The sequence below is a fragment of the Octopus bimaculoides genome, chromosome 28 (assembly GCF_046866305.1).
Source record: "Octopus bimaculoides isolate indiv1 chromosome 28, ASM4686630v1, whole genome shotgun sequence".
NCBI lineage: Eukaryota > Metazoa > Mollusca > Cephalopoda > Octopoda > Octopodidae > Octopus > Octopus bimaculoides.
Window position 1 is genome coordinate 20,557,061 of NC_142955.1, and position 14,280 is coordinate 20,571,340.

Here is a 14,280-nt window from a genome sequence, read left to right on the forward strand (position 1 = left end):
GTTAAACTCACTTCTGTATCCCTCCTTTTCTTATTATATAACTTCTTTTATAACGAACTCTACTAATTCCTTCAATTTCAATTCTCTTAACTCGTCTCTGATGATGGGATTTAGTTTATTCCCCTGAAACAGCTGTAAGACCATCTTTCTCTTTATAAATGTCCTAGAAATATCACATTGCCTTGGCTTTGTTATCTTATTCTATTTAAAGTATATATATATATATATATGTGTGTGTGTGTGTGTGTGTGTGTGTGTGTGCATATATCTGAATGTGTGTGTATGCATGTGAGTTTTGTAGTGTTTTCTTTCTTCCTCATCCTCCCATCAGCAGCATTTCCATCCCTGTCTTGTCTTCTTTCCATCATTTCTTGGCGTCGTCCTCATCCATGCGTGCTGGAACGATGTAAGCTGTGCCAATGACAGAACCAAAAGAGTAGACGACCACCTCCACCTCGTATTCCCCAATCTGATAGTCACAGTGACCAATCTTGCCCATAAGGAAGCAGGTGCTGAACACTGCAATGTCAAATTCTGGACTGCTTCCCAGGAACATGCTGCACGCTGCTTTGCCCTTTCGGCCTCGCCACAGGAACTTGGTACATATTATGCGATCAACCTCATCGTCCTTCATGTTGTTGTTGTTGTTGTTGTTGTTGTTGCAAAAGAAAAAAAGAAAGAGACAAAAGTATATATATTAAGTAAATAGAAAACTACACAAGGGGAAGTAAATTGCACACACACACACACACACATGCAAATGGCCATATCACATTGAATGCATCAGTTCTCACCTGATAAGAGAAGTTAAATAGAGTGAAGCCAAGTGAGTACTTGGATGGGTGACCGTTTGGGAAACCTGTGGGCTGTAAGCATCTCACAATAGGTGCAGGTCTGGCTGTGTGGTTGGAAACTTGCTTCCCAACCATATGGCTCTGGGTTTAATCCCACTGAGTAGCACCTTAGGCAAGTATCTTCTTCTATAGCCTCAAACCAACCAAAGCCTTATGAGTGGATTTGCTAGATGGAAACTGAAAGAAACCCATTATATATGTAGCTGGTCACTGACATTGAATCAACACCGATTCTCAAACAGTGTCAAGTCTAATAGAATCTGAGAGAAAAAATGGCAGGCAAGGGAGGTAAGCAGTTTTGAAAGTGATGCAATTAAGGCAGATATGAGTACTGGAATATGAATGGTATCTGGGATGTATGAGGACTAGTGGGATTATTGTATAGGTATGGTTAGTAGTGTCCTATACTAAATTGTGTGTTCATGTTAAGTTGTGGTTGATATTTATTAATGAAAGTTGCCTCTTTATATAATCTTTGCTGTGCTGAGGTGTTCTGGGAACATTGATAAAAAGGGAAATTAGGAAGTTTGGTTTAAGGTTCCTAGCACATCTGTCTATATTGTGGGAAGCGGATTTGTTATTTGTGAAATGTTGTTGTTCCCCTGAGGGACATTCGTGTTTGGCCTATATAGTGGTTTCCGCAACCTAAGCAGGTAATAGCGTCAATTAAGTTTTCAGAGGCACTAGTGAAATTTGACTTTATCTTAAATATTTCACTTAAATATTGAAGAAAAATTCTGTACCCTCCAAAAGGTGGGGGCATGTGCCACAGTTAGGGTGTCTGCATTTCTCCACTTTTGGTTTCATTGTTAAGGGATATAGTCTTGCACTGATTGGTATTTTTTTCAATGATTTTGGTTGCATTTTGCTTTTGATAATTTTGTGTGAACCCAAAATTTCATTCGTTGTTTTATCTCCCGTGAGAATGGGTAAATTTTGAATGATGATAGTAAATACTTTATTGTTTCTTAGATTGTGTCCACTTAAATCATTTATTTGTAATTACAAATCTTTGGGGTTTTTTTTAAAAAAAAGCAATTACTTTTATTTTTTTATTTTTACTTTCCCTACCTATATATATATATATATATATATATATATATATATATATACAGACAGACGAACAGATAGATAGGTAGATACATGCATACGTCCAGATAGAAAGAGTCAGAGAGACTGATGGACAGCTGGATGGATATATATAAAGAGAGACAGACAGACAGACAATCGGAACCACACAGACAGATATGGACAGTGTTCTCACCAGAACTGTACACCTTCGTTTGTAGCCTTGATAATCAATATTACCAGCTTTCTCCTGGAGATAATACTGCAACCAGTTGTGGAGGCCGATCATCCCCTCTTGTTTGGTCTCACCAACAAAGACATGTTCAAAACTGGATGAATCCTGGTCGCTAAAACAAAAGAGGGGTAAGAGAGATAAGCATGACACCAGAAAGAGCAATATAAGAGAAGAAAGTCGCATTGGAGGGTTTTTCACTCTCATCAGTGGCACTTGTGAGGTTACCAGGAGTGTAAGAAGAGATGGGGGTAGAGGTGAATGCAGGGAATGGTGGTGAGAAATAAAGAGGGTGGCATAGGGAATGGGGTGGGGGGCCATGTTAAATGGGAGCATGAAGGTAGATATGAGATGGCACTGAGGTCGTTAACAGGTAAAAGGGGAGTTGAGAATGGAGAGTGGCACAGAGTAAGGGAGAGAGACAGAGAGGGAGAGAGAGAGAGGGAGAGAGAGAGAGAGAGAGAGAGAGAGAGAGAGAGAGAGCGCAATGGCTGTAGATAAAGGAAGGAGGTGATTGAAGCAATTTCTGATTGCAGTGCTCCAGCATGGCCATAGTGCACTGACTGAAAGGCAGTAAATAATCACATAACTGACCTGTCACATTTGGTACGACGTACCAACTTGAACCAGAGTCGTAAGATCTTGGTTTTAAACTCTATCTCATCCACCGGTGCCTTGCCATGTTCTACCAAGAACTTATGGGTTTCCTTCATCACCTTTGTTGTCATGATGGTGTCAATGAAGTGGATCGTCTCCTGTTTCTCCTCAAACGTGTAGAACTCCGCCTTACCAAGTTCTATCTCATAGTTGTCCAGGAGGGCTCGGAACGCTGTATACGGGGACAGACAGACAGACAGAGATGAATACACAGACAAACATTGGCAAACATCAGAGACAGGTTGTGTGTCACCAGGCAGCAATAAAAGATGTTTTCCAGGTTAAAATATAGGAACACTTGTTCTGCATGGAACAGTCACGTAAAAGTGATAACAGCCGTTAGTTAGTTAGTTAGTTAGTTAGTGTGTGTGTGTGTGTGTGTGTGTGTGTATAGATAGATGTAGATAGATGTAGATATAGATATGTATCTATATATATATATATATATATATATATATATATCTATCTATATATATATATATATCTATATATATATCTATCTATATATATATATATATATATATATATATATATATATATATGGTAGTTGTCTACTCTTTATGCAGGTTCTGGTCACCTCCTGCACATGGTGTCTGATGTGATTGATTAAACCAGACAATGTTTTGAAAAGACACCCACATAGATTGCATATCCAACTTGGACCACCAAGAGCTGCAGTTAAGTTCTGATCTTTGAGGTTCTTCAAATGTCTTTTGAGGCCTCCATTATATGCGTGTGTGTGTGTGTGTGTGTGTGTATACCCAGCCGTTTCTGGGATATCCCCAAGTTTGGGATATTCTGTCATCAGAGACAAATAGGAAAAAAAAAAAGGAAAATGAGAAATGGTATATATTAATAAGATGACGACATAGAGGGAGTAAAAGAATAAGAAGATGGAAAGAAGAAAGAAGGAAAAAGAAGCATAAATGTTCATAGTTCAGCTTTCTGGAGTTATAGAAACCAGAACATGAGTCTTTCGATTGAGGGTTAAAAGTCCTGATATAGTTGACATCCCAAGAAAAAAGACCTGTACATATCAACATTCAATAACAGAATCAGGACTTTTAACCCACATGGTTATACATAGGATTGCATCGAAAGACTCATGTTCTGGTTTCTATAACTTCAGAAAGTTGAACTATGAACTTTTATGCTTCTTTTTTTCTTTCTTCTTTCCATCTCCTTATTCTTTTACTCCCTTCCTCTATGTCGTCATCTTATTAATACATACCATTCTCATGTTCCCTATTTGTCTCTGATGGCAGAATATCCCAAACTTGGAGATATCCCAGAAATGGCTGTAAGATTTTGAATTTCTTCCTATAATAATATTGTATAAGACTTGAGATGTTTGCCTTGCCTTAATGTTTGCTGTCCTCTTTAATAATTATATATCCGCTGCTTCAGAAATCTGCAATGGCTCCATAGCTACCATCTCGGTTATAAACTTGAAGCCCCAGTAATCCGTTACAGCACTTGCCTAGCATACCTAATCGTTTAGATCACCTGTGAACTAAACCCCCATAACCACTATGTGGATTTTTAACATGCTAGAAAGGGCAGTCAAGACCCATGCCACAAAAAGAAAGATTCTTCAATAAAGGCATGTTGCTTGTGGGTGGGTGGGTGGAATATTTATATGCATGTGTAAACGTAGATATATGTGTGTGCATGCATATTTATTTGTACGCATATGCTCAATAAAACACGTATGAGTCGCTATAGATTCGATGTTTATTGTCCCAACGTCCAATTGCTTTAATCTAAAGTCTGCATTTAATTATGCATCTGCATATTCTAATCAATAACGATCAATAAGTAAGTTTTACTAGATATGCATTACCACAGCTATTGTTCAAATTCCCATCCATCCTTTATCTCTCACTAAACCAGTAAGAATAATCCATAAGTTTTATTTTTAGTCTATTTTATTTTATTTTATTTTATTTTTTATTTTATACTTTTACTGTCATTTTTATCTTATTTTTAACTTTAGATTGATTTTAATTTCTTCCTTGTAAGAAATCCACTTTTTTTTTTGTGATGTTCTGTCCCCATATATGAATGTATGTATACATATAGATGCAGGTATGTACATATATGTATGGATATATGCATATATTTATATATCATTTATATTATATATATATATATATATATATATATATATATATATATATATATAATTTTTCAAAGTAAACTATGTAATCGTTACCAATATAGCATGAGATTTCACCTCAAAAAATCTAAATTAGACTCCTTAGGGATTGTTACATCGGATTAAATACATTGATATGGATATTGGCATCAAGTCTCTTTCTTAAATGTAAAAATTTAAAACTTTGGAGATATATATATATATATGAAGCTTAATTTCTACTAGAGTGTCTTCTACTTAGAGCCTGATGCCAACCAAAGCCTTGAGAGTGGATTTGGTTGCTAGAGTGTAAGAGTCTGTAGTTACGTACCGGCATATGTGGGTCGACTGAAGATGTCTTCCTCATGAAACCACTCAAAAAGATTGTCCTTTGCAAAGTCTCTTGACTGATAACCAGCATAGCCTGAAAAGAGAAAGAGAAAACAAGGATGTATCACTTTACATAAAGATAAGCAGACTCACACACACACACACACACACGTACGCATACAATAGGCTTCTTTCAGTTTCCATCAATGAAATCTACTCCCAAGAATTTAGTGAGACTGAGGCTAGAGTAGAACTCACAAATATCTGATTGGGAAGCAAGCTCCTTACCACACACCCACACCTGCACCTACAAATTTATGCGTATATACACATACATACATACATGTATATATACATGCATATACATACACCCACATACACAAATGTGTATATATATATATATATATATATATATATATATATATATATATATATATATATATATATATATATAAAAACACTTTATTTAAAAGCAGCAGAAATATAACAAAAGCTGTTACTCAGTTTCACATTTCTGTTCATCAGACAGTTTTGTTTTATATATATATATATATATATATATATATATATATATATATATATATTTACTTGGAGAATGGATCCCTGAAGGATCGAGGCAAACCTACCACTTACCTATATATATATATATATATATATATATATATATATATATATATATATATGGAAAAACCCCAGGCCCATCAGGAATTACTGCTGAGAGACTGAAAATATCTGTTGGTGTGGGTCATGGCCTGGTCACCTGCATTGTAAACCAGGTAGTTCACAAAGGTCTCAGTCACTTGTCATCGCCTCCATGAGGCCCAATATTCGAAAGTCATGCTTCACCACCTCATCCCAGGTCTTCTTGGGTCTACCTCTTCCACAGGTTCCCTCCACTGCTAGGGTGTGACACTTTTTCACACAGCTGTCCTCATCCATACACAACCCATGACCAAACCAACACAGTCATCTCTCTTGCACATCACATTTGATGCTTCTTATGTCCAACTTTTCTCTCAGGGCGCTTAAACTCTGTTATGTATGCACACTGACATTACACATCCATCGGATCATACTAGTTTCATACCTTGCAAGCTTACACATACATGTGTGTGTGTATATATATATATATATATATATATATATATATATATAGATGCAGGCTTGTGTGTGCATGGAATATGCAGTATCTCCCCTCTTCTAAAGCATAGTGTTTTTACCAGTGAAAAACCCTTGAACTGATCCAAGTCCTCCCCCTCCTCCTTTTCCCAGCCCAATTTTCTAATAACTGACCCATAGTTTTGTTTATGCTGTTATGTAGCACTGACCCCTGTCATCTCACCTTGAAGATCAATCCCAAAATCTTGGCCAGGGCTGCATTTGTTGTCTAGTTCCCATATCTTGGTGAAGAACTCTGATAATTCCTCGTCAGGTTGAAAACTGTAATAATAATAATAATAATAATAATAATAGTGGAGAAGCATCATAGCTATGTGCTGAAAGGAATTCTTTAGGGTTTGGATAATTTACCTCTGGAAACATGGGTGTTTCATTCAGCATCCTTAAACAACCATTATTCAGGGACCTTTTGAGTGAGATGGGCAACTCAACCTGATGAAAATTTCAAGAGAGCCCCACCAGCAAAGTCAAGCGCTATTTATCTTGATGTGAGATCACCATGTTGTGCACATATGGTTGTGATGCATGTTCCTCGTGTACCCTTATCAGACACGGGTAGTCATGATGGATACACGAGGTTTCATCTATTTTACACCCGTGCCACTTTGATGGCATGCATTGCTCTCTCACTCTGTAATAATCCTTTCTACTGGAAACACAGGGCCTCAAATTTGGGGGAAAGGATTAAGTCGATTACATCAATCCCAGTGCATAACTGGTACTTTATCGACCCCAAAAGGATGAATGGCAAAGTCGACCTCAGCGGAATTTGAACTCAGACCATAGCAGTAGATGAAATACCACTGAGCATTTCGCTCAGCATGTTAACGATTCTGTCAGCTTGCTGCCTTATTAATAAATGTAATAATATTGGGTGTTGAATGTCTTCCATGATAATTAACCAAATACCAAAGTTTATAATGTGTGCAAAGAGACCCTGTGAGACCTCTGACTGCAGGCTGCTGTCCATTGTCTCAGAATCAGCCAGAACAAACAACACCAAGGGCTCTGAGAAGTAAAATAATAATAATAATAATAATAATAATAATAATAATTATTATTATTATTATTATTATTATTATTATAAAAGTAAACGCAAAAGAAATAGACAAAGTAAAATCCCAACAATGGCTGAGAAGCTCAGGACTCAAAACAGAGACTGAAAGATTTTTAATTGCAGCACAAGATCAAACCCTTCCCACCAGAAATTACCAAAAACATGTAATGAAAATAACTGCAGAATATGTGGAGATGAATAAGAAACAATAAACCATATTATCCATGGCTGCTCAGTCCTGGTTTGGCACGTAAAAGCACCCACTACCCTCTCGGAATGGTTGGCGTTAGGAAGGGCATCCAGCTGTAGAAACTCTGCCAAATCAGATTGGAGCCTGGTGCAGCCATCTGGTTCACCAGTCCTCAGTCAAATCGTCCAACCCATGCTAGCATGGAAAGTGGACGTTAAATGATGATGATGACGAGGGGCTGGACAAAAACACCTTAAAATTTCAAACAAATTTATTTTAATATAGAGTAGGACCGCCCTTGGCAGTAATTACAGCTTGAATTCTACGAGGTATAGATTCATACAAAGTTTGAATTGTTTCCAAAGGAATTTTTATCCATTCTCCAGCTAAAACAGTCTCCAGTTCTTGTAGTGATGATGGTGGAGGATATTGACTCCTTACTTGTTTTATTAAAATGCACCATAAATGTTCAATAATATTGAGATCTGGGGACTGTGGTGGCCAGATATGATGTTCAACTTCACTAGAATGTTCCTCGTGCCATTCAGTAACAACTTTAGCTGAGTGAATTGGTGCATTATCACCCTGAAAGATTGTGTTTCCCTCTGGAAACAGTTCCACAACCATAGGATGAATTTGATCAGATAAAATGCTTAAATAGTCCTAACTATTAATTCTGCCATGAAGGGAAACCATTGGGCTGGCAGATTTCCAAGATATAGCCCCACTGGATCATCAGAGATCCTCCTCCATGTTTTAACAGTTGGAAGAAGGCAGTTTGGGTTAAATGCTTCTTTTGGCTGTCTCCACACCTATACTCAGCTGGTGGTAGGAAATAAGGTAAAGGATGACTCGTCTGAGAAAATAACATTCATCCAATGCTCTAGGGACCAACTGTGGAGGTTTTTACTCCATTCTAAATGCTTTGCAACATTTGTTTTTGAAAGTAGTGGTTTTCTGATTGAAGCCCTCCCATGAAATCTGGCTTTGTGCAGCTCCTGCTGAATAGTTTTTGGAGAAATTTGGTTCTCAAGGTGATTTTTAAGCTCTGTAGAAATTTTGGGAGCTGTACTTTTGTGATCCTTTCTAATAATTCACATAAGAGTCCGATGGTCCCTGTCTGAAAGTTTTGGCTTTCTTCTGGAGTTTTGTTTTGACGAGGAGATTTTTCCCACTTTTTCAAAGGCTGTCATTACTTTCGAGACAGTCTTCCTTGATACACGAAACATTTCGGCTATTTTCGTTAGACTAGCACCTGCTATACGGGCACCAACAAAAAAAGTAGAAAAGAATATATATGTTTAAACGCTGAGTAGATGGGCAGAGACAACTGATGAAGGTTAATTTTCTTTATGTTGCATGTCTCGTTTCTCTGTTTTTTTCGTTGTTCCAAAAAAAGTTCGTTTTCTGTCTTCGTCTTTATGTTTTCGTTTCTCATTGTGTTTAACGTTTTTTGTGATGTCCTGTACCCATAAATGCTTGTATGTATACATATAGATGTAGGTATGTACATATATGTATGGATATATGCATATAATTATATATATCATTTATGTTATATATATATATATATATATATATATATATAGAGAGAGAGAGAGAGAGAGAGAGAGAGAGAGAGAGAGAGAGAGAGAGAGAGAGAAAGGGAGAGAGATGTGTGCTTTGATGGTATATTGTGGAATCACTCAGTGTGTCGGTGGGGAACTGCCTGCTTCAGCCTCTCTCTCCTCCTCCTCAGTCTCCTCCTACCGTTTTATGTCATGGTATGACCTAGAAGGAGCTTGTCGGAGAAGTTGAGACTTGATGAACGCATAATGAATGTGTGTGTGAATAGAAATGCCACACCTACAGAATATGTACAGCTATTCATAAACTCATACATACTGACACATTCGTACGTGTGTGTGTGTGTGTGTGTGTGTGTGTGTGTGTGTGTGCGCGCGCGCGCGTACACACCCATATTCGCATGCATGTCTACGGGGAAAAGAACTTGAAAGCGAGAGTAATAATGTAAAAATGTAACGAATTTTTGGTTTGCATACACCATATCATATATACACATACATACATACATACATATATATTTATACATACTCACAATATGTACGTATGTGTCTGTGTGCGCGCGCGTGTATATATATATATATATATATATATATGGGAGAATATACAAAAAATAACAACAGACGAGGACAGGTGGTGTAAATAACAAAAGTATATATTAGTATGACGCTCGGGAATACGGAAAGTCTTTGACATTTCGAGCTACGCTCTTCAACAGAAAGAATACGGAGACAAGGAGAAAAACACGGAGAAAAAAAATTGAATAGTGTTCAGTCAACGGTCAATCATAATGTTTTTACCATTTTATAATATCAGGCGTGTGTGAGTGTGTGTATATATATATATATATATATATATATGGAAAGACTTCCTCCCGTCCCCCATCATTTCCTCCCAATTTAAAAGTTTTTATTTTATTTTATTTCTTCATTTATTTTTGCCCCAAACCCCCCGTTTTTGGATACGGAGATTCCGGAAAATTGCCAAAAGTTGGGATTCTCCGAAGCCGAAAACGGGGTGGGGTTGTGTAAAAAAAAAAATAAAATAAAAAATAAATAAATTTAAATTTAAAAAAGATGGGGGATTTTTTGGTGTGGGTGGGGTACAAAAGGAAGCTTTGCCTACACATATACACATTATGTATATAAATTGAGAGAGAGAGAGATGTAGTATAGGCAAATACGACAACTCACCCGTCTGTCTGATATTTCTTGGCCATTTTTTTTAACACTTTACAACAACAATAACAACAAAACTGCTGATGATAACCACCACGACCAGTATTACTAAGGATCTACCACGACTACTACTACTACTACTACTATTATTACTGTAACTACAATTTCTACAACTGCTGCTGCTGTTATTACTACTGCTACTACTACACTCAGAGTCGTCTTCCGAGAACAGTCGCCTCCGGGGCAAATAAGGGCACTGGGCCCTGAAGTATTCGTTTATTGACAGCGAGTCCAGACGATCAGAATTGGGCTTCTAGACACGCGAGCCCCCCCCCCCCCCCTCCCCGGGCAATTGGCTACTGGCCTACTTTTGCTCAGTTCTTCACACGCTACTACTACAAATGCTGCTGCTGCTACTACTACTACTACTACTACTACTACTACTACTACTACTACTAAATCAACTTTTTTGACATTTTTGAGGGTTTTAGAACCCCAAAACTAAAGTTTTTTTTTTTTGCTTTAAAGTTAAAAAAATGTTGATTTTATAGTTTTAAATTTTAAAGGGCCCAAAAAGGGCAGATTTCATAGTTTTGTCCCGTTTTTAGGTTTTCAAAGGCTTTTAGAGCTCGAAAACGGTAACAAAACGGTAACAAAACGGTAACAAAACAAAAAATTCAAATGAAACACAATATTAATTAAAAAAAAGTTTATTGATAAATGGCCGTAAAAAAAAAAAGAAAATGAAAAACACTATAAACATAATGCAATTTTTCCTCCATTTTGTTGATGAGATTTATGTTGCCCTTCATGAAAATATTTTCTGCTCTAGGCACAATGCCCGAAATTTGGGGGGGGGGGGGGTGGAGGGGTCCAGTCGATTAGATCGACACCAGTACGCAACTGATACCTAATTTATCGATCTCGGCAGAATTTGAAGGCCGACGAAATACCGCTAAGCATTTTCACCAGCGCGCCGCCTTATTGCTCTCCATGAAAACGAACATAATAAAATTTTCATCAGACAAGGACGATCTCTTGGCACTCAAGACGGCCTTGCCCATGGAAAATAAACGTTCAACTGCAGCACTGGAAGGGATGGCTGTGTTGAATTTGATGAACAAGTCCACCAACACTTGCTCCCTCAAGAAGGCAGCATCTGTCTGTAGACCTTCGGAGTTGGTCAAATCCAGGCAGAGTTAAACAAGTTATTCATAATAATAAGTGGTGTTATATCGGGGTTGAAAGAATGACGCGTACAATATTAAATATGCCACGACAATCCGAAAGCAATCGAAACTTTTAAACGTTAACCGGTTCTTATTAAATTTTGAGGTTAACGGACTTGAGTTAACGGAAGCTAAATGTAAAAGGACTTAATTAGTCCGATTCTGATTTTCAAAGTTAACTTAGAAGATAGATCGTTAACGAAAATGTTCACTTCGTTGATTAACGGATTAACGGACTTATGTCTAGCTCTGTATATGTACACACACACACACACACACACACACACACACACACACACACACACACACACACACACACACACACACACACACACACACACACATATGAAAAGAAAAAGAAAATGGAAATTGGAAAGTTAATAACTGTTTATTATTAACAGCAAAATAATCATCATCCCAACTTAATCAAATTAATCATAATTCCCCCAAAATATTAGATATCGAACCAGTATTTCTTTGGATGAAACCATCCCTTCACGAGGTTAACACAATCTCTTATAGAATATATATATATATAAATGTGTAAGGTGCCTGTCGTATGTGTGTTTGGGATTACTCTAATTCCTCCCACGCCGTCCAACCGATTTTAATGATTTTTGGCACATAGGTAGAGCACATGCCCTTGAACAGCATATTACTCTCAACAGCCCATTTATATATTGCGTTCAGGTCATTCTGCAGTCTTAGGATCCTTGACCGCCTGCGATAATTTTGTATCCTCAGCGTAGCTGGTGACTGTGATGAAGGCATGTCCAAGAGAGCAGCCACAAACAGTAATGGTCCCAACACTGTTCGCTGAGGGACTCCACTGACGAAATGCTTCGAGGTATTTCGTCTGCCTTTACGCTTTGATTTCAAATTCCTCCGAGGCTGACTTTGCTTTTTATTTTTTGGGGGTCGATAAACTAAGTACCAGTTGCGAACTGTTGTCGATCTAATCAATTGGCCCACTCCACAAAATTCCTGGGCCCTATGCCTAAGAGTAGAAAAGAATATTAGCCATATAAAGAATAATTCGCCATATATGATATTCTTAGAGTGATTTCCCCTTGCAATAAGATTTCCTGCCTCGTAACATTGCACGGAATAATTTTTCCTCTCCTTCTGACAGTGTTTTTCTGTGTTTCTCTTTATCATTTCCAATCAGGAACAAATAATAACGATCCTCTCAACATGCTGTGTGTCAGTGGGATTATATGAAAGCCCATCTTTTGATAAGCTTTCCAAGTTTAATCAATGTTGTCTATGATAATTGTGTGGATTATATTGGAATGTTGAGAGATTTACAGCATTTGTCAGGTTAAGAACCAGTTTCATCTCCAGCTTTATTGATATCTCTTAATCCAGGTAAATATGATGGAAACCAAGCCAACCATGACGGTCCCATCATTTCCAGGACATATAATCATTAGTAATACTTATATTCAGTCAAAACAGATAATGGTGTATTTATATCTTCAAGTTTTATTTCTAATGATTATTCTGTAATTTAAACGTTGATCTTAATTGTAAAATAAACAATCTGTCTTAATATCAGTTGTTTATGCTTGTGAATATATTTTGTAGATTTAAGCTTAATTAATCAGTATTGCTGTGATTATCTTTTCAGTTTCTAACAAACTTATATATTGTGACACACACATACTATAACACCTCATAGTATACAACACATAGTGAGATGTTGAATGAAATACAGAAGATGTTTGTGAAATTATCAGCAAAATATACTTCTAAGTGAATGTGTCAATGGCTTCTCTATGAATGAATGTGAGAGTTTGTGACTGAGTTATGTTACACCTAGAAATAAAAGACCGTCCACTTGGTGTCAGAACACATTGTCGTCTCTCATCACTGCCACCAGACAATGTTTATCTCTTGTCTATATCAATATATTAGACCTGAAGACGCAAGGTAGACCACTAGACATTACAACGAACGAACGAAACTAACGAACGAACGAACGAACGAACGAAGCAACGTACATACGTACGATTGTCAAACGTACGAACTAAAGAACGTAGTTTCGTACGTAGGTACGTAAGTACGTACGAACGAATTAATGTACGTACTTACGTACCTAGTAACGAAAGAATGAACGAACGAATGAACGAAAGAAAGAACGAACGAACGCACTAACAAGCGGACGGACGTAAGTACGTACGAAAGAACGAACGATAGAACGAATATCGTACTACGTAAGTACGTACGAACGAACGAATGTACGTACATACGTACGAATGAACGAACGAACGAACCAACGAAAGAACGAAGGAAAGAAAGAACTTAGTTATATACTTACGTACGTGCGAAGGAACGGACGAACGTACGGAAGTCCGTAAATACGTCTGTACGCACGAACGAAGGAACGAAAGAACGAACGAACGAACCAAGCAAACGAACGAACGACCGATCGAACGAACGAATTAACGAACACACGTACGTACATGCGAACGAACGAACGAATGAACGAATATACGTAGGGACGAACGAAGGAACGAAGGAAGGAACGAAGGAAGGAACGAACGAACGAACGAACGAAAGAAAGAACGAACGAACGCACTAACAAGCGGACGGACGTAAGTACG

At 37.5% G+C, this 14,280-nt stretch overlaps 1 protein-coding gene across 1 annotated transcript; it reads right to left on the reverse strand.

The window, feature by feature from the left end:
• Positions 1 to 202: 202 nt before the first annotated feature.
• Positions 203 to 10,839, reverse strand: LOC106871238 (poly(U)-specific endoribonuclease-A). Its single transcript, XM_089344823.1, has 6 exons — positions 10,461 to 10,839; positions 6,621 to 6,718; positions 5,280 to 5,372; positions 2,749 to 2,983; positions 2,119 to 2,269; positions 203 to 628 (listed from the first exon to the last, which is right to left on the reverse strand). Exons 1-6 carry the CDS (start codon positions 10,484 to 10,486, stop codon positions 365 to 367), a joined length of 867 nt encoding a protein of 288 aa, XP_089200949.1. The 5' UTR covers positions 10,487 to 10,839; the 3' UTR covers positions 203 to 364.
• Between the last annotated feature and the right edge of the window lie 3,441 nt (positions 10,840 to 14,280).

Bases quoted from the DNA above. Each gene is read 5' to 3' on its own strand.
- LOC106871238 (XM_089344823.1), bottom strand. From the start codon at position 10,486: ATGGCCAAGAAATATCAGACAGACGG. The intron at 2,270-2,748 runs GTCAGTTATGTG...CTTTTGTTTTAG, and splicing joins CGTCGTACCAAATGTGACAG to CGACCAGGATTCATCCAGTT. The intron at 629-2,118 runs GTGAGAACACTG...AACAACATGAAG, and splicing joins AACGAAGGTGTACAGTTCTG to GACGATGAGGTTGATCGCAT.